The sequence below is a fragment of the Nymphalis io genome, chromosome 22 (assembly GCF_905147045.1).
Source record: "Nymphalis io chromosome 22, ilAglIoxx1.1, whole genome shotgun sequence".
Taxonomy (NCBI): Eukaryota; Metazoa; Arthropoda; class Insecta; order Lepidoptera; family Nymphalidae; genus Nymphalis; species Nymphalis io.
The window spans coordinates 8,477,999-8,497,642 of NC_065909.1; the positions used below are offsets into that span (position 1 = coordinate 8,477,999).

The 19,644-nt window shown below is 32.9% G+C and overlaps 1 protein-coding gene across 1 annotated transcript in view; it reads right to left on the reverse strand.

Annotated features, from left to right (window-relative positions):
* Nucleotides 1-3,445: 3,445 nt before the first annotated feature.
* LOC126777185 (solute carrier family 2, facilitated glucose transporter member 8-like) overlaps nt 3,446-19,644 on the reverse strand; it is a 59,470-nt gene continuing 43,271 nt past the window's right edge. The window contains exons 2-10 of the mRNA XM_050500151.1: nt 14,262-14,332; nt 11,170-11,366; nt 9,777-9,940; nt 7,964-8,114; nt 7,561-7,789; nt 6,929-7,100; nt 5,802-5,916; nt 4,603-5,019; nt 3,446-3,868 (exon numbers count right to left, since the gene is read on the reverse strand). Of these exons, the coding sequence (XP_050356108.1) occupies nt 3,611-3,868; nt 4,603-5,019; nt 5,802-5,916; nt 6,929-7,100; nt 7,561-7,789; nt 7,964-8,114; nt 9,777-9,940; nt 11,170-11,366; nt 14,262-14,332 (1,774 nt within the window). The 3' untranslated portion in view covers nt 3,446-3,610. The remainder of the gene's footprint in view (nt 3,869-4,602; nt 5,020-5,801; nt 5,917-6,928; nt 7,101-7,560; nt 7,790-7,963; nt 8,115-9,776; nt 9,941-11,169; nt 11,367-14,261; nt 14,333-19,644) is intronic.

A 19,644-nucleotide genomic window follows, 5' to 3' on the forward strand; every position in this document is an offset into this window, starting at 1 on the left:
ATCAAATATTTGTTTCGTTTTATTTCAACAATATTGATGAAATTTAAAATTATACGACCAATTAAAGTTATTAGATTTGTCATTCGTTCAGCGAAAATGCACGGGAAGGAAGCTAAGTGAAGCTTTACTAAATTATATATTATTGAATATAATTAATGGTTAATAGTAATATAGTAACAGCTATTAAAATCCCACTTTTTATATAACAAGGGGTAAACAGGCAGCAGGTTCACCTGATGGAAAGTGACTACCACCGTTCATGGACTGCAACACTGGAGGACTTGTAGGTGCGTTGCTGGCCTTTGAGGAATGAGTAGGCTATTTTCTTGAAGGTCTGCTGAACTTAGGCCTCCATCCCTTTGGAGTTCAGCCCAACACTGCGCCAATGCTTAGAATGTTACAGTCTCATCCTCACAATGTTTTCCTTCATCGCTGTTATAAGATCAAATGAAATATAAACACAAATGAATCTTATTAAAAAATTACGTGTTCCTTCCACTGGGCCATACTAGCTCAATATAATAATAGTAATAAGGGTTAAGAAAAAAATGAAACTCAGAAATATCATTACATTTATAATATTCATACTGAACTTCTGTAACTTCATATAGAACACCAAATAACAAATAGGTACATTAATTTTAATAGCAAAAATATTATCGTGGTCTGTCAATTCTGTATCTATATAACTCTATGGTTGGTTTGATTCGATAACTTCTATCTCATTTTAAGATTTCTATCTCACTCACACTATAATAAAACTCACCAAGAACTCACTAGTTGGTAAAGAATCGACTTACAAATAAACATTTGTAAACTTAAACATCTGAACAGACATTGAGTTGAAATTGTGATTATAGTCAATGTCACATATCACCTTCTGACGATGCACGATCGTACTCTGCGGTAAGTTTCGAGTTTGTTCTTAGAACACTATCGTATCATGCCAATGTGAGGTAATGTTTGCTTACTTCTATTTCTTTTATAACACACGTATACTCTTGGTGATTTAATTGCTTAAAAGTTCTATAAATATGTATTTAGAGAAAATTCAATATATATATATATATAAAGTTCTATAAATAGAAAAGAAAAGTCAATATATATATATATATATATATATTTTACGAAATCGGTCACGAGGGTATCAATTATAACTAAAAGTGTCGTTTTGACACTTTTTGCAGCCGATTAAAAATAAGTGGCCAATATCATACAGCTAGGAACAGTTCACGTGTGAGCGAGATGACAATAACTTTGTAACTACTTTCTAAATTAAAACTTTTTACTTCACTATTACGAGCTAAGCTGTTAAAACTTACATGATGTACTTATAACGTTATGACTCAAAAAATAATCTATTTATTGTATATAAAATGAATACCTTTCAACATTGATGTATAAATATTAATTGCCTATAAAAATTACAGTTTTACAATACTATAAAAATACTTACGTACCTATCTAAAACATCGATTCTTAAAAATACAAATCCATTTTTTTAAATATGTAGTAGTACAATTTGTAACTTTTTTTTTACTTAATAATTACGATATAACATGATTGTGGGCATTTAACATTCTGGCTAATTATAATAAAATATTGCTTAGTTCACTCGAACTAACAATTTGTTACATATTCCATTCAAGATATTTCATGGCAAAACACATTGCACCAAGTCAAAATAAGTCTCTTTTCCATTTAAAAAAACGTTCAATCGCCATTCATTTATATAATTTTCTATTATATATAGATAAGTATGTAATATTGATTTAACCCAATAAATAAGTCAAAAGTTCTCATTAATTCATAGTAGTATCTACTATAAAATAAAATAAATACACGAACAATAGAACTATATATATAAATCTAGTATAACATAATACATAACTACTATTTTTTGAAAATATTATTCAAGATATAAGAGTAAAAATATAATTTAGATTTACGAAATAATAATTATTAAATTACGCTTGATATCTCATAACATAGGATAAAGTTGCCCATCTTTTATTTGTATCTTAACAGACATGTTGTCCGCGACTTTGATCACAATCTACGTTTCAGGATTTAAAACTTTTGACGTCGTAGAGTCCAGATAACTACGTAATTATTCCAACATATTTTATATATTTTACTAATAAAAATGCTTAATACATCCAACTTTATAAAGCATGCAAACGATATGGTCATATCATTGAATAAGTTTTATATAATAATTAGTATATAATAAATGAATTGCATTACTTAACCCACAATCATTAATACTATTATGAATTTGAAACGTAAATTTTCAAGTTAACTAAAACGTATATCAAGATGCTATTTGGATCTGAAATTTAGGCGGGCCTTATAAATATTACTGTAATGATGAAATTGACTTCATAATATTATTTATTTTTGATCATTTGACCACTTCGTTGGGCGGTAAACATTTTTACTTGTGATGAAATAATTATGATTGTGGTTCGGTTAGTACTGAGTGCTATGATTTATTTCCTGACAGTCAAAAGTCGCGTTGGCCATGACATCCAACTACCACGAAAAAGCCTTTTCATTTTTCGGGTTAATATATAGCCTATGACACTCATAAATAATGTGGCTTTCTATTGGTATTTTTTTTTTTTGAATCAGCTTAGTATATCCAGAGATTACCCCCTACAACCTCACAAAGTTTACCTCTTTATAATATTAGCATAGATTTGCTGAAAAATGAATAGTTTCATTATGTTCCATACCATAAGAATATACGTTGTGGGGTTGGGGGGAGGTGTTTTTATTAAAAGTAGCGTATGTCCTTCCTCAAGGATCAAGCTCGTGTTATAAGAAATTTAACCAAAATCGGACCAAGGTTCTAGCTGCGAAAGCGTAACAGACCGAGTTACTGTCGCATTCATAATTTTCTAAACGAATATGATTCATTAACGTAAAGCTTACGTTGAAAATCCACACTAGAATAAATGAAGATACTTAGTTTTAATAATTACAACATTAATTATCCTAACTAAATGCACAACAATTAATATGGAACTAACATTGCATCAGGAATTTTGATATAGCAGGCACGAGGATATTATTTCTGCATATTTACATTCATAATAATTAATTCATTTTACAATCCTCATTAATAATTTAAGTCGAACCTTTGATAGGCTTACTGTAATTGACACAGTTATAAGCGCTTAATCCTATAAATATATTCAATACATGAAAAAGCTTTGATCTATTCATACATTTACTATTTACTATAAAACTATTATATATTCACTCGAATATTTATCAGTTTCAATATATTGAGCTCAATCTAAAACTATATTATCTGTAATCATTTAAAATATACTTCAACAATTGTTACTTTCGAAAACCGTTTTTAAAATTAGAAAAGATACACCTTGAGCATTTTAATTATCATTTTCTTTTGTGATAAAATCAAATCAACTCATTCAGTGATTAACATCTCATTATTCTTTATCATTTTCAATGTGAACACGTCTTTACAAATCGAATCATTTCAACTCGTTCCTAGCTCCTAAATGTTTATACATTTGTTAAATTTTCAATTATCATTAAAATTCCTTTCAGACAGTGTGAAGACACCGGTACTTAAATGTCATCGTTCATTTTTCCTCTTACTCCTGAAAAGAATCCAAGGTCCCTCCAAGGCTTCATTAATTTGGTTCTGACTTTTACCTTTAGTTTCGGGTATCACTATGTAAATGTACCCGGCGCTTATGAGTGTGATTGAGGCGCAGATGTAGTACGCGGCGTGGAGGCCGAGCGAGACGGCGATAGTTCCGAAGTAGCGGAGAACGAGGAAATTGCTGAACCACATCCAAGCGATGAGGAAGCTGGATGCTAGACTGCGCACCTAAATGAAAATATTAATCAAGTGACAAAAAACAAACAAACAAGAATTGTCAAAAATTTTAACAGAGAACTACTGTTCAACCAATTTATACCATTTTTTTTTAGGCAGGCGTACGAGTAAATGGGACACCTGATGGTAAGTAAGTAATCATCACCGCCCTTAGACATTGCCAATGCGCCACCAACCTTAAGAACTGAGATGTCCCTTGTGCCTGTAATTACACTGGCTCACTCTCCCTTCAAACCGGAACACAATAATACCAAGAGCTGGTGCTTATTTAGCCCAAAGGCTGAGTCTAGCGGTGCAGAGGCAACAGTACCAGCGTCTTGGGTACAATGCCACAGGACAATCTTTAAAACGGAGTGTTTTTGCTTTAAATTTGTAATGTGTATTTTGTTGTTTTTATTTTAATTTTATAGAAATGTCTGTACATAGTTTTTACTGCTTATTATAAATAATTTTGACACATGGTTTAATAAAAAACTCTATGCGGTGGGCAAACCATTACATAGGTGTACTAGGATAACAGCTGACAGGGAGAGATTGCGTACATCTTGAAAGAATAACATCAGCCACTACTTCATGACGACCACGACCACTCTACCAAGAGCGTATCGACTAATAAGAAGTATTTTGTATGGCTTTGTATGCTGTTGTTTGTACTTAACTTATTTTAGTACATATAAAGGCTACTTAATGTATCTAACTCTTAATAATATTCAAATATTACTTACATTGACAGCAAATAGTTCCGATATCAAGACGAAGGGCACTGAACCGAGTCCAATATTATACAAGAACAATACCAAGGACAGTATAATAACTGGCAGCCATATTGCTATGTCTTCTTTGTCTCGTTGCTCAAACTTAACCGACCAATTAGTATCCATTGTGTAATTGTGTTCTTCAACGGTAACTTTATACCACGATTTTCCACTATCATTAAGAAACTGACCGACGGTATTATTGTAAATCGTATAATTTCCTTGAATTTCAATTCTTTCTCGAATGTTCTTTTCCTTATAATTGAATTTCCGTAACGGCCACAAGCGATGGAAGTACCAGGAGTGCATGCGTAGGTGGGGATCACAGTATATTCCTAATACCGTCAACCCCAAGACTATTCCAGTACACGACCAAAGCAGAAGTGTCTGAAAAAATATGCAAGATTGGTAATGCAAAGTATTAAGTGATTTATATTCGAAATGTAGATATAATATAACTAGTCAAAATAGTCCGTCGTATAGAACGTGTTAAAATGAAATATACGTAGCTGGTTCAAATTCGAGCTAGCAAGTGCCTAAGTTGTCTTTATATTTGATCCTGTTCTCTGTACAAGTTACAGTAGTTAAGGAAAACATATTGGAACTTGTATAAAATAAAGAGAAAATCATTCACTCGTTCGCAGTATTTTAAGTATTCAAATACAAAGTCAAACAAATTATCATATAGATAATCCTATATGGTAAATTATATATACGCCCGTTAGTAGGCGTATCTCCAATCTCACAACAGTACTTTCTTATTATTATTGATTGAATGGTGAGTGAGCCAATGTTCAAGATATATACCTACTTAGTAGGTGGTTAGCGGCGCATTACGGGGTAAGAAGTATTTCTTAGAAAGTCAGATCGTCTGTGGGTTGAACGTGACAACTAACCATGAGTGGTGAGGCGAATGGATAAAAGTGCTCGCTTGCTTTCTTAAAAGAAATCGTAATGAAGAAAACTAATCACAGTTGACCTTGAACTAAATAACTTTTGATTCAGTAGCACTTATTTCAATGGTACAGTGGTGTTAAAGAGAGCGACCTAGACTAATTAAAATACAGGGAATATGGCTACACTTAGCTGATACTTGTACCAGTGGATCATGCTAATTTTCATGAACAGAAAATAAATGTATGTACGAATCCCATTCTCATATTAAGTACCTTCCTTCCAACTTTGTCAACGGTGACTGTGGCGACGGCCGCTCCTAGCACCAGTGCTGTGCCGCATAGCATTGAACCAGCTTCCGATGACTCGAATATCGCACGAGGTAGGGTTCTGCAAAAGTATTATAAACATACGATTTTTACTACTAATCATTTAAATATTTATAGTGACGATATATATTTATACACTGCTTTTATGATTGCCTTGTTAGTCTTGTGGCTTGATGTAAGGCTGCAGATCCAGAGGTCCTGGGTTCAATTCCCAGGTCGGGCCAATAAAAAGTTATTGGGTTTTTCTGTCAGAAAATTCTCAGTAACAGCCCGGAGTCTGGAAGTTGGAAGTGTGTACACTCCAGTGCCTCGGAAAGCACGTAAAGTCGTTGGTCCTGCGTATGAATTCTTTCCAGTCGTGTCGGATTGCCGTCCCATCGGATTATGAGAGTTAGGGAATAGAGAGTGCACCTGTGTTTGCGCACACACTTGTGCACTATAATATCTCCTACTTAGTTGGCTAATCTCTCTTGAGATTGGCCGCCGTGGCCGAAATCGGTCTGGAGTACATTATTATTACTGTTTATATATATATATATATATATATATATATATATATATATATATATATATATAATTGACATCATAGTATACTCGGTGACAAAATATATTATACAATACTAACTAAAGCAAAACAAAGGTTTTTATTCGATTGTGAATTATTGATAGTAATTGAATTGTATACAAGTATTCGCTTGTGACTTCACTCGTATGTTAGACGTAGGGAGTCAGGTGTTAGGTATAAAAAAGTAGCCTAAGTCCTTCATCACAATCGGTTCAGTGGTTTAGACGCGAAAGATAGCGAAAGTTACGTTTGCGTTTATAATATTAGACGTACTAGATTAATATAGATTGTATGTATGTATTTATTGCTAAATTTTATGTATAATAATGATGAGAGATCTAAAAACTTAAAAATTAAATATTTACCGATTCTTAAATTTAGTTAAAGGATGTTGTTTTTTTTCTTTATATATATTTGATAAATTTGCTTCTCATTTCCATGTATTTAAATGTAATAAAAAACCAATGATAGAGGTGTCATATATGAGAATACAATGTCAATGCCTTACCCATTGTAAATGGTAAAGTTATAAGCGGTGATGTTTAAGACGGGCACGCTGTGCGCGGAATGGCGCAGTACGGCGGCTGCAAAACTGTTGACGGCACCCGCACCACTGCCTGCTGCCGCGCACAGTACCACACAACATGACAACAGAGCGCGGCGATTGCTGCCGTGACGGACTGCAGACGGATCAAGCACACATGTTTTACTGAATAATATTTTTGTAGTTTACACTCTTAAAATCAATCACAGAAACAGAACACTGAACTTAATTATACCGTGTTTTTAATAAATAAAAGTATGTGACATCGATATAATGTTATAAAGTCTAGCCTATATTATCAAGTTTAGCTGCGTTTGTCAGGATTTTTCACATACCCTTAACCCGTTACTACTACTTACTAAATATTTTAGATAAGGCAGTGGAAGGGAGATGTTTATTCACAATGTTGATTATAAAAATTAGGTGGTCACACTTAATTACTCAAACAATTACGATATATGAAGGCTAACGTAGCAATACAAAAACCTTCCCAAGCCTGTCTATCCCAGTCATATTTTAGTAGCAAACAATAGGACAACACCACACAACCAATTAGTAAAATTTATTATCTTTAGTATTTTTACTAAAATACCTACATAGTTCTCTACATGCTGATTTCTCAACTCTATCTCGATCAGAGTTAGATTCAAGCCCACTACTCCGTTTTAGCATTGGTTGGAAAGTATCAGAGTCCTGTCTTCTCATAACTTCTTTCCTTCCATATCCTTCTGATATGCGTATGCGGACCTCTTGCTGCTCGATTACATCAGTCAAGTCTTCTCGGAAATCAGATCCGTCGAACCAGCACATGATTTTTGCTGCTTCCTGAATGTAAAAGTTAGGTATAATAATGTTATCGAAACTTCTCACAGGCATTAATTATTTTTCTAATAAAGAGTAAGTTAGAAAGTTATTAAAGGCGTTATTTTATCGATACCTATTATTATTGTTAATGTTGTTAATACAGATTTAGAATTAAATATTACTTTTAAGATATACCTGAATTTTTCCAACGCTGATAAGAAATGAAGGTGTTTCTGGCAACCAAATCAAAGATAGCAGCAGAATAGCTGGTGGTATAGCCATTGATAGAGATAAAGCATGCGCAGATAATATACCACCGGCTGAATAGGCAAAGAGGATACCGCAACTGAAAATAATTAATAATATTGATTGAATGTGTTAAAGGAATCGATTGAAATTTATCAAATAACTACATGCTACTAGTACTAAATTAGACCTATGAGAAATAAAGACAGAATTGTCTACCAGAAACGAGTGTAAGATTTATTTAGTGAAATGAAAAAATCTACAATATATAAAAGATTGATTATGAGGCTTATGTTATATTTATTAAGCTCCACACAATACATAACGTACACGAAATAAGAAACGGTTAAGGTGTTTTGAGTGAAGGTATTTTTTCAGTATGTACTATATATATACTATACACCGAGATGGCCCTGTGGTAAGAACGCGTGAATCTTAACCGATGATCGTGGGTTCAAACCCGGGCAAGCACCACTGAATTTTCATGTGCTTAATTTGTGATTATAATTCATCTCGTGCTTTACGGTGAAGGAAAACATCGTGAGGAAACCTGCATGTGTCTAATTTCACTGAAATTCTGCCACATGTGAATTCTACCAACCCGCATTGGAGCAGCGTGGTGGAATAAGCTCCAAACCTTCTCCTCAAAAAGAGGAGAGGAGGCCTTTAGCCCAGCAGTGGGACATTCACAGGCTGTTACGGTTACGGTACTATATATAACTCCTTACATCACTTGCTATCAATTAAAGTTTGAATTTAATAAAAAACATTAGTTATTTAATATTTAAAAAAAGAATGATATTTCAGTCGTACGATATTGCTTATTTAATATTTAAAAATAACATCAGATGTAATATTAAAAATATAAAAATAACAATTGCATCCTTTTTTATAATAAATATGTATAATGGATGAATAAGTCTTTATTTATTCAGTCTTATGAACGAAGTTTATTATTGTATACGTCTTTGAACCGATGATTCTACCATACCTAATCGTTTCTAAATCATTGAATCCGGCCATGAACGGCATTGATCTCCATAGCGATTAAAATGCTGGCTAGTTACTTGGAAATAGAGAATATTCACTTAATTTATATAATTCACCATACTTGAAAGTACAGTGAATTAACAGCCTACATTAATTACCCAAAAGTTACACACATAAATTAATTAAATGAATCATATATCTCGAAACTGCAATTGAATATTTGGCTAGTAAATTGCTTGTCTTCGCGAAGTCTCGCCTCCAAATGTTGGCCAAATAAAGCAAATCAAATTATTCACTTTCGTAAGTTGGATTCAAGCCAAACCTGATAACAGAAGATATCTTACTTTCAGTGAACTGAATAAATTAGGGTGATCATGTCACATTTTTACAGGACAAAAACAAATTAACTTAATAAGAACTTTTCTGTGATTTCGGAGAAAAACCTCGATCACCTATGAACGGTATGCTTTCCAATTAGTTAATATTTTGCGTGCGTCTTGTTTGCTTTTAACTATTTCGTTTTCTTCTTACGTGCAAAATATGCTTATATCTTGTATGTCATGATTTTCCGTAACTTTATTTTTATCCTTTTCACCTCTTCATCATAAGAATAGTTCAGTAAATAGGTATTAAATGCTTTCAATCTAAACTCTGATACGTAATACCTAGCTAATCTTATGCCTTGGTTTTTGTATATGTCCACATTTATGTTAAATGTGCAGAACACGTTGCTTGGCCATATAATATATCGAATTAGCTAAAAAATGTTAACCTGCATGCCAATGCTGGCATAGCAGCAAGACCTCTAGTTCTGGGCGCAATTTCTGCACAGTAAAGTGGAGCCAACGCAAGTGCACCAGCACCACCTGCTCCTGCTGCAACCCTCGCTGCCCACACGCCTCGAGCTCCACACCAGGCAGCTAACGACCAGCTAATCTGGAAAAACACATTCAAACAAATGTATTGGATCCATACATCTGCGACAGAAAACATCCTTATGTTTTTTTTATTCAATTAAAACATCCTTACGCTAGCTACTTATGGGAGAAACTTTAATGTTTACATAGGACATAAGTTCCTTGCTTAAATGATGACGAATACAGTTATCATCATACTTTATATGTAAGAACGTGCTCTAAGCCATTTTGTGAAGCAACAATACAGTAATCAAAAGAGAATTGATTGTGTATTACAGCTAAAGAATTAATTATAACTGCAATTGTACAATTTTTGATTTTTATCATCAATTATCTATTCATAAGTTGTCCACGGATTTGATAGAATTATTATCACGAAACGGAGAATTTCTTGTCGAAAATATATATTGTTAATTTTATTTTTACAGATTTCGGAATTCATTTAGTTATCTAAAACAGTTTTCCTATATCTATTATGATTTAAGATATACCCACTAACAAACTGTAAGACACTCTCGTTAACGCACTGTACGTAAAACAATGTACATGATATCTGTAAAATATAATCAAAAATCTTTTATAATAATTTTATCCAATATTTATTACTATTAAAATTTAACCGTTTTCACCGCTTTATTTATCTCATGTCCTTCACCCAAAAGTTATTTGGAAGAGATCGCTCTTTTAGCGATAAGACCACCTTTTGTACATTAATAGTAAGATGTTTGTGCTTAGAACTGTATGTTTTTGTAACTCTTTTGGTGTACAATGAAGCATATTCTATTCTATTCTAAAATTATTGTCACATTAGCAAAGGCCCCGATAAGACCTCATTTTAATAACAATTATATAATATACAACTGATAATGTAAATGAGCGCTAATTAATGAATAAACCAAAATTCATGATATTCATTAAAATATTCGACATGGCCCAGTGGTAATAACGCGTGAATCTTAACCGATGAATGTGGGTTCAAACCCGGGCAAGCACCTCTGAATTTTCATGTGCTTAATTTCTGTTATAATTCGTGCTTTTCGGTGAAGGAAAACATCGTGAGGAAACCTGCATGTGTCTAATTTCATCGAAATTCTGCCACATGTGTATTCCACCAACCCGCATTGGAGCATGGTGGAATAAGCTCCAAAACCTTCTCCTCAAAAAGGGAGAGGAGGCCTTAGCCCAGAAGTGGGACATTTACAGGCTGTTACTGTTACTGTACTGTATTAAAATATTGCAATAACTTACAATAAAGCTAAGACATATACAAAGCGCTCCTGCTCTTCTTCCCCGCGTGTCGGCTAACACAGCGAACATGGGTGCTGCTGGCAGCGCAACCAGGCATGGTAGCGCTGCCAGCCATGCGCCACCAGTTAGTGCTTCATTGCCAAGAACACCAGAAACCCAGCCTGTGCTGCAACCATGCGTGAAGCAAGATAGGTTGTCTGAAAGAAAGTACACAATTTTAGTAATACTGTTTTCTTTAATATTTCTTTTCTGTAATTGTTATTTATTTGTATCCGTATTTATAAGTAGTCAGTAGTTTATTCTGTTTTTATTTTGCTCATAAAAATCGTATCACACAATATGACATTATAATAGTCGAATAAATAGAGGAATAGGACGAAGAGTACGTTTTCTTTGTAATTAATGTAATTTAAAAAAAAAGTTAATACATATATCATCATGCTTTTCTGAAAAAAAATGTCAAAATAAAATCTTTATTCAATTGAAAGAATCAGAAGAAGAGAAAGAAATATATATTATATAATTAAATAATAAATAAATAATCAATCAGTCAGTGCCCAGCAGTGGGACGTTTATTTCTAGTTTTACTTATTGTCTTTAACTCTGGCCACGGATTTTTTTATAACTTTTTTTTAATATCATAACTGACAATTTTAAATGTTTACGATACTGTGTGTGAAAGCTTGTACACAATTATATTGGTCGTTGACCCGCGACAGAATGACTAACCCTGTGACAGAGAACTGAACTGTGAACATAACAGAATATAACTTTGTAATAAGTTATGATTATTTGACCGTGATGCTGCGGGCTGAGTCTATTCGCTAGTTTACTTATATGATGATCCTTATTGTGTGTGTGTATTGTGATGATAATTTTTTATAAATAATTTGTGCTAATCCTTAATTTTGAACAAGCACTTTTGAATCGTAACTTTATAAATTTAATTTTAATGTAAAGCTTTCAAAAATTTATTCAAGTAAGCAGGTATATAAAAATAATAATAATATTTATAATGTCCTCCAGACCGATTTCGGCCACGGCAGCCAATCTAAAGAGAGATTAGCCAACTGCGCAAGAGATATTATAGTGCACTCACGACACAGTGCACAACACAGTGCACTCTCTATTCCCTAACTCTCAAAAACCGATCCCTCCTCCGAAAAATTCTTTTTCATTAATCAAAAATTATTAGTATATTACATAATGTTATGTATAATATGTATTAAGTATATACATTTATATTTATAAATCCTGTAAAATCAACGAATACTATCGAATACAGCGAATACTCTTTTATTATTTTTATTATTTGGTACAGTACAATAAACCTGATTTATCAATCTTTAAAATGTTTTGAATTAATTTCTTATAAAATGTAAAATTGGAGAAGAGAATGTGATACGTTTTTTGTTATTATTTATTTGTAAGTTACTTAATCTAAAAAATTGTATTATTTTAGAGAATTGTTAATAATAAATATAATTTTAATACGAGAAAGCAATAATTCAGATTTTAGAGATGAACTGCGTGTCCGTTACACGCCCTTGTCAATACGCATGCTCACTCAATCTTTCATTTTCATGCTTTTTCTATCTACACCACGACCAGCAGTATTTCCTTTAATATATTTTTCTTGATGTCCGTATTAAACATATTATTATTATATTAACTTTAATTAAACTTTTAAAACAAATATGTAGTTATAGATTATATGTAAATATAATAAATTATCCAGCATTTATCTCAACAACATTTAGCATTACGAGTATAAATGTAACAAAAGAGTTAGAGGTGCATTTCATGTTTTTTTTCTATCGAAGTTTATTTATGCTTTTGATCAAACGCAATCTTAAAAATTATAATGTAGTTATACACACAATAAGCTTAAAATGGCAATGGACTGGTCATATCTCAAGACTTAAAGACAATAGATGGACAACAAAAGTGGCACGCTGGACGTGGCCATTAGGGAAAAGAAGCATCGGCAGACCAACAAAACGGTGGACTGATGATATTGTTAAGAAAGCAGGGCAAGATTGGATGGTTCTCACCAGAGGTAGAGGATTCTAGAAGGAGAAAGAGGAGGTTTCCACCCAATCGGGATGCACATTACAATAAAATAACTAACCACACTGACACTAGATTAATAATATAAGTATAAATATAAATATAAACACGACTAAGAAACATTTGAATCAAAAAAATTTTGATGTGAATAAAATTTAATTATTAACTTACCCATGCAAAATCATGTAAAAGATTATCAATTTTTACTTTAATATACCCGCAATTAAAAAGTAGTTAAATTGTAATCAACAAAGAATACGGCTCGTGTTTGTTATCTAAAAGATAATATGGTAAGCCATTTATATAAATGCGAGAGATAAATGGTCCAAGAATAGAATGCTGTGAACTTGTATCAGACTTATTTATTAAATTTATTTTTTTAAATCAAATTGCTTGTTGAGCAATTGTTAGAATATTTTGAGATGAGATCTTGCTAAGAATTGGTAATAATGAGATAGATTACGTTATAAGCCTTCAAATTGATATATAAATAGGATTTTTACTCGCGTAGCTGACATTAGTTAAGTTTGACTTATACTAATCCGAAATGGTTCAGTGGTAAGAACGCGTGAATCTTAACCGATGATCGTGGGTTCAAACCCGGGCAAGCACCACTGAATTTTCATGTGCTTAATTTGTGATTATAATTCATCTCGAGCTTTCTGCTGAAGGAAAACATCAACAGGAAACCTGCATGTGTCTCATTTCACTGAAATACTGCCACATGTGTATTCCACCAATCCGCATTGGAGCAGCGTAGTGGAATAAGCTCCAAAACCTTCTCCTCAAAAAGAGAAGAGGAGGCCTTTAGCCCAGCAGTGGGCCATTCACAGGTTGTTACTACTACTAATTCTTATCAGTACTCAGGATTGTGTACGAATAATTTCATGATGATCGGGAGAATAGTTAAGACTTAAAACGTAACAAACAAACACATTTTCGATATTACAATACTAGTATAAACAAGTATATACTTCAATAGTTGATAACAATAAAATCTAAAGAAATCACAGCAAACTCACAAACTGTAGCCGCTACCACTCGACGGACTGAACCACGCCAACGCTTCGAGGCTGTTCTTTCAATGCGGTTTCTGAAACAAATATATAATGTTATGAACTTGACTACAAAAAATAACTTTTTTTTCTAACAATTGTATGTACTTATAAATTCTTTTAATAAAACTTATGTACATTCGAATGCTTTCGAAAGCATTAGACTGAATTTTTTACTTATGTTTTTTTATTTGAATTTGTAAAATGAAAACAATCATCCTTTTTGTTTATAACATTTGAAATATTATTATTTAAAGGATTAATAATATGTGATAGTAATATGACAGTATAATATAAATGATACATATAATAGTCTAATATAAATGGTATTCATTAATTTATGGACAAAGGGTATATTTTACTTTAATGTAATATATGACGGACCGTGGTGTTGATATATACAGGGGATGAATTATAGAATAGCTCTTAAATCATCCATATTGTTAATTGGTGAACATACAATATATTATTATAGAAATATTTTTTAGTGCCTCGTTGGTCTAGTGGCTTGATATAAGGCCGCAGACCCGGAGGTCCTGGGTTCAATTCCCAGGTCGGGCCAATAAAAAGTTATTGGGTTTTTCTGTCAGAAAATTCTCAGTAGCAGCCCGGAGTCTGGAAGTTGGAAGTGTGTACACTCCCATGCCTCGATTAGCACGTAAAACCGTTGCTCCTGCGTCTGAACTCTTTCCGGTCGTGTCGGATTGCCGTCCCATCGGATTATGAGAGTTAGGGAATAGAGAGTGCACCTGTGTTTGCGCACACACTTGTGCACTATAAAATCTCCTGCGTAGTTGGCTAATCTCTCTTGAGATTGGCCGCCGTGGCCGGAATTGGTCTGGAGGACATTATTATTATTATTATAGAAAAATTTAATTTTGTCATCTTTAAGGGATGCACATATCATATCTCACACTTATCAATTCCTTATATATAAACATTCAATTCTCAAGACTAATTCAATTAGACTGACGAAAGTTACTTTCAAACACACACAGTTCAAAGCCACAGTTACAAATAAAAAAAAATCCCAAGAAGACGGGAGAAGTATTTACATAAGAGATTGCGTACCAAATGATTTTACTTTAATGATTCAATGGAACCAAAATAATATAAAACAAAATCGAATAAAACGGTCATTATAAAAGTCAAAGTTAAAAACACACCTCGTGTTTTCGCAGGACACTAGATGTTTATCTCAATGTATAAAGTATAATCACATCAATCTGCCTGTCTGTCTGACCGCGATTAACTCCTAGCAACTAGCAAACGGATTTTAATATGGTTTTCACTAATGGACGAAGTGATTCATGATAAAGGTTTAGGCGTATAATTCATAATTGTTTTGTATAAATTGGTTAAAATATGAGGATGATTTTTGAAGATGTCGAACAAAACATACCGACTGGGAGCTGTACTGACATACGCCACGTAAACTAATAGAGTTTTGTGTATAATATTAGGATTTAAACATTGCATGTAGAAGCTTTTTCTACTCTTATATTTATAATATAAATTAGTTTGAATAGACAGTCTATATTAATAACAAAATATTAAAATTGAATAAAACTTAGTCGAGGAAATAATTTGAGAAAAAATTGACGATGACATAATCATGTACATATATATTTTTTTTATTATTTATAGATTTTAAGTGTCAGATAAAATATGAAAGGAAAATCGTTCGAAAATTTATCTGCCAATGACAACTTATTAAAGATGGAACGCATCTTTGTTACCAAACTCATTGAAATATTCATCTCGTTCAGTCGCAGATGTGTCTAATGGCTGGAGCTTTTAACCAGGCTGATTTACATATCATTCATTGAAATACTTACGATTCGTATTTTCTTATTCAATCACAAATGTAATGGATTCCTCGACTTTCGTAATTTTCTAATACCTTCTAAGTGCCTAATTCATTAGAGGAAGCTACTCCCTAAAACTTTCATTTCAATAGGAGAGGAAAGAGCAGTAGGACAACTGCTTTTTATTTTTCTAGTAAATAAATTCACTAAAGGAAGAAAGATGACTCTTCACTCAATATGTTCTTTTTATATTTCTCAGGATATTTTTACTTGGTAGCAGGGCTCTGTGCAAGCTATTCTGGGTAGATACCACTCACTCACATAGTAATAATAATAATGTCCTCCAAACCGATTTTGGCAACGGCCGAAAGAGCCAACTACGCAGGAAATATTATAGTGCACAAGTGTGTGCGCAAACACAGGTGCACTCTCTATTCCCTAACTCTCATAATCCGATGGGAGGGCAATCCGACACGACCGGAAAGAGTTCAGGCAATGGCAAAGGCAATCAGTCACATCGCCAAATAGCAACACTTATTATTGTTGTGTTCTGGTTTGATTGGTGAGGGTGATATCTTAATTACGAAGGTTTGTGGCGCTGTAAGAGATGGTTAATATTTCTTATATTGCCAATGTACATGGATGATGGTTACCGTCACCATTTGGCAGTCAGTGATGGCAGCATGAAAAAACTTATTCGAAACGTTTTATTTGTTAACGTGTTTGTTTTTACTTTTACCGTAAACAAGTAAGTTAATTACGTATTAAACATAACATTAACTGTAATAACATATTAACTTGGAATAAAATAAATTGAACAAACAGAAGCGTATGTAACATACCTCGAACGTCTACATTGATGGTGTTATGCCAGAAATAATCATGCGAATATCAATAACAAGTGTACTAGGTTTCACATCAAAGAGATGAATGGCTTAGGAACGCGAGGCAAACAAAAAATCTTTTTGTATATCCATGAAAATATATAGATTTATCTTTAATGAAAAATGTTTTTTTCTCAGTACAGATTAAACAGATTGTTTTTTGATTAAAAATGGTTATATATCGAACTGGTTAAATATACGGAACTACAACATTGGGCCAACACAACATTGGGCCGTAACAAAATAAGTAAAATAAAAGCTTGTCAAAAGTGTCAGAAATACACTTATAATTGAATTATTCCATGCAGACAATGCAAAATGAACATATATAATTAATCCTCTGGTAAAGTTTCATCATAATAAAATATTATATTATAATTTAATCTTATATTGAATGATAAGCACGATGCGTTTCCACGACGGACGTGTTATGAAATCGCAGTAAGGTTTTATGCAAATATGCAAAACAGAGAATATTGCATATTTAAACGTTCTACATTTGGAATGCATTAAATACATTTTAGCAACTGGCGTATTCCGAAAATTTCATTTTGATATTCTATTTTCGTTTCATTTCATTTATATAATGTTCATATGTACAATTTTTTTTGTGAAAATAATTATCCGCCCGAAAATAATCACTCTTGAGGAAATACCTCTTATTCCCCTTAATGAGAATATACTTATACCCTTTAATGAGAAATTTGGAGCTTAATCTATCACGTTACTCTAGGACAATTTGGTGAATACAATTTTATTGCAGTTATTATATTTACGAAACAGTATAGTTTCGAAAAGTGCTTTGTTAACTTGTACTTAAATTCCTGCGAGCAAATCGTATTATTGATGAACCACAGGGAATCAGCACAAATTTCCTGCGGAAAGAGAAAGGTACCAATCCCACTCGGCGAAGACGAATATGTCGTCTTTTCCTTTCCACAACCCGTGGCTTAAAAGTTAGGGCGTCTGGAGTCATAGATGATATTAAGCTGTCGAACGCGCTAGCGAGGGGTGGGGATTGAGGTCGAGATCACCTTCACGCCCTTAGAAGAACTCCGCCAAGTCACGAACGGAGCATAGCGGGAGGTGCCGTGGCTGTCTTATATCGAAACGATCCCGTAACCTCTCCGTACGACTGTAACGTATGTATGTACGTAACAGTGCTTTTAACGGCTCCCCTTCAATAGGTTTCCATTGCGACAAAAAATAAACTTGTAGTACAGAAGTATAGATAAACACGTTATATTGTCTTAACTTGTAATAATTTTTACATTTATTTTCGCCCAAAAAAGTTATAAAAAATAAAGCAAGAAAGATACTTTTTTAATTAATCTCATTCATTTAAAAACATCATTCTGCTTTTAAGAAAAGAATTAAAAGTTTATTTTTTGTTTTTATATTATCCTTAAATACTTTAATGTTTTACAAACTTTTTCCATAAGATTCATGTTGCGGAAAAACCCCAAATTTCTTTGTAATTTTATTAAGACGGTTTCACGGGCTACATGTAGAGTTTAATAATACATTAATTTTATCGTATTTTACAAAAAAAATATAATGTGACATCGAGCACGATTGACCTTCAGTAATGGGCATGAACTCGCATAATCTTAGGTAAAATAAAAATAAAAACATTTGAAGTTATAACGTTACCGTGCAAATGAATTTACAATTACGTCTACAATATGACGCGAAAAAACATATGTTTTTGGACAACAAGGCTGAAGACATGCGTCTTAATCGTCCTAAGGTTGAACTATAACGAGGATTGTTCTAAATATAATTAAAATAAACTTACAAAGAATATATTTGAATTAAGAATATCGACGTGAGTAAAAATTCAGACAGATACCATATGACGTGAATTGAATTGAATGAGATAAAAATAATTAATCGATGATTGTGGGTTCAAGCCCGGGCAAGCACCACTGAATTTTCATGTGCTTAATTTGTTTTTATAATTTATCTCGTGCTTGACGGTGAAGGAAAACATCGTGAGGAAACCTGCATGTGTCTAATTTCATTGAAATTCTGCCACATGTGTATTCTACCAACCCGCATTGGAGCAGCGTGGTGGAATAAGCTCCAAACCTTCTCCTCAAAAGGGAGAGGAGGCCTTAGCCCAGCAGTGGGACATTAAGAGGCTGTTACTGTTACTGAAATAAAAAAAATAATTTACAAAGACTGGATAAAGTATTATGTACATCACGACTGAATAAACTAGACGAGGTTGCAGATGAGTTGAATTTTATTATTTTATATATAATACAGCGAAGCTTTTATAGATATAGCGACGATAAAAACTAATAAAAACAATTCTACTGAATAACTTACATTTTCATATCATAATTTATTTTTCATTTAAATCTTCTAAAAATGATTAGTACGCCGAACACCCAACGTCGAACAACACAAAAACTCTTATTAACCATTTTGACAATCGCCAAAAACACAACTGTTCTAACTACGACATCAAGTTAGGTATTTGTGTATATCCTAAATTTACATAAGTATAGTTGAAGTCAGAATATAATTATTTTAAAACTAAACTTTCGTTTATCAATAAAGTCTGTTTCATTTTCTTGTTTCTCGATATAAAATCCGTGAAACTTCATTATAATAATGACGATGTCTTCCTGACCGATTTCGGTCACGTCG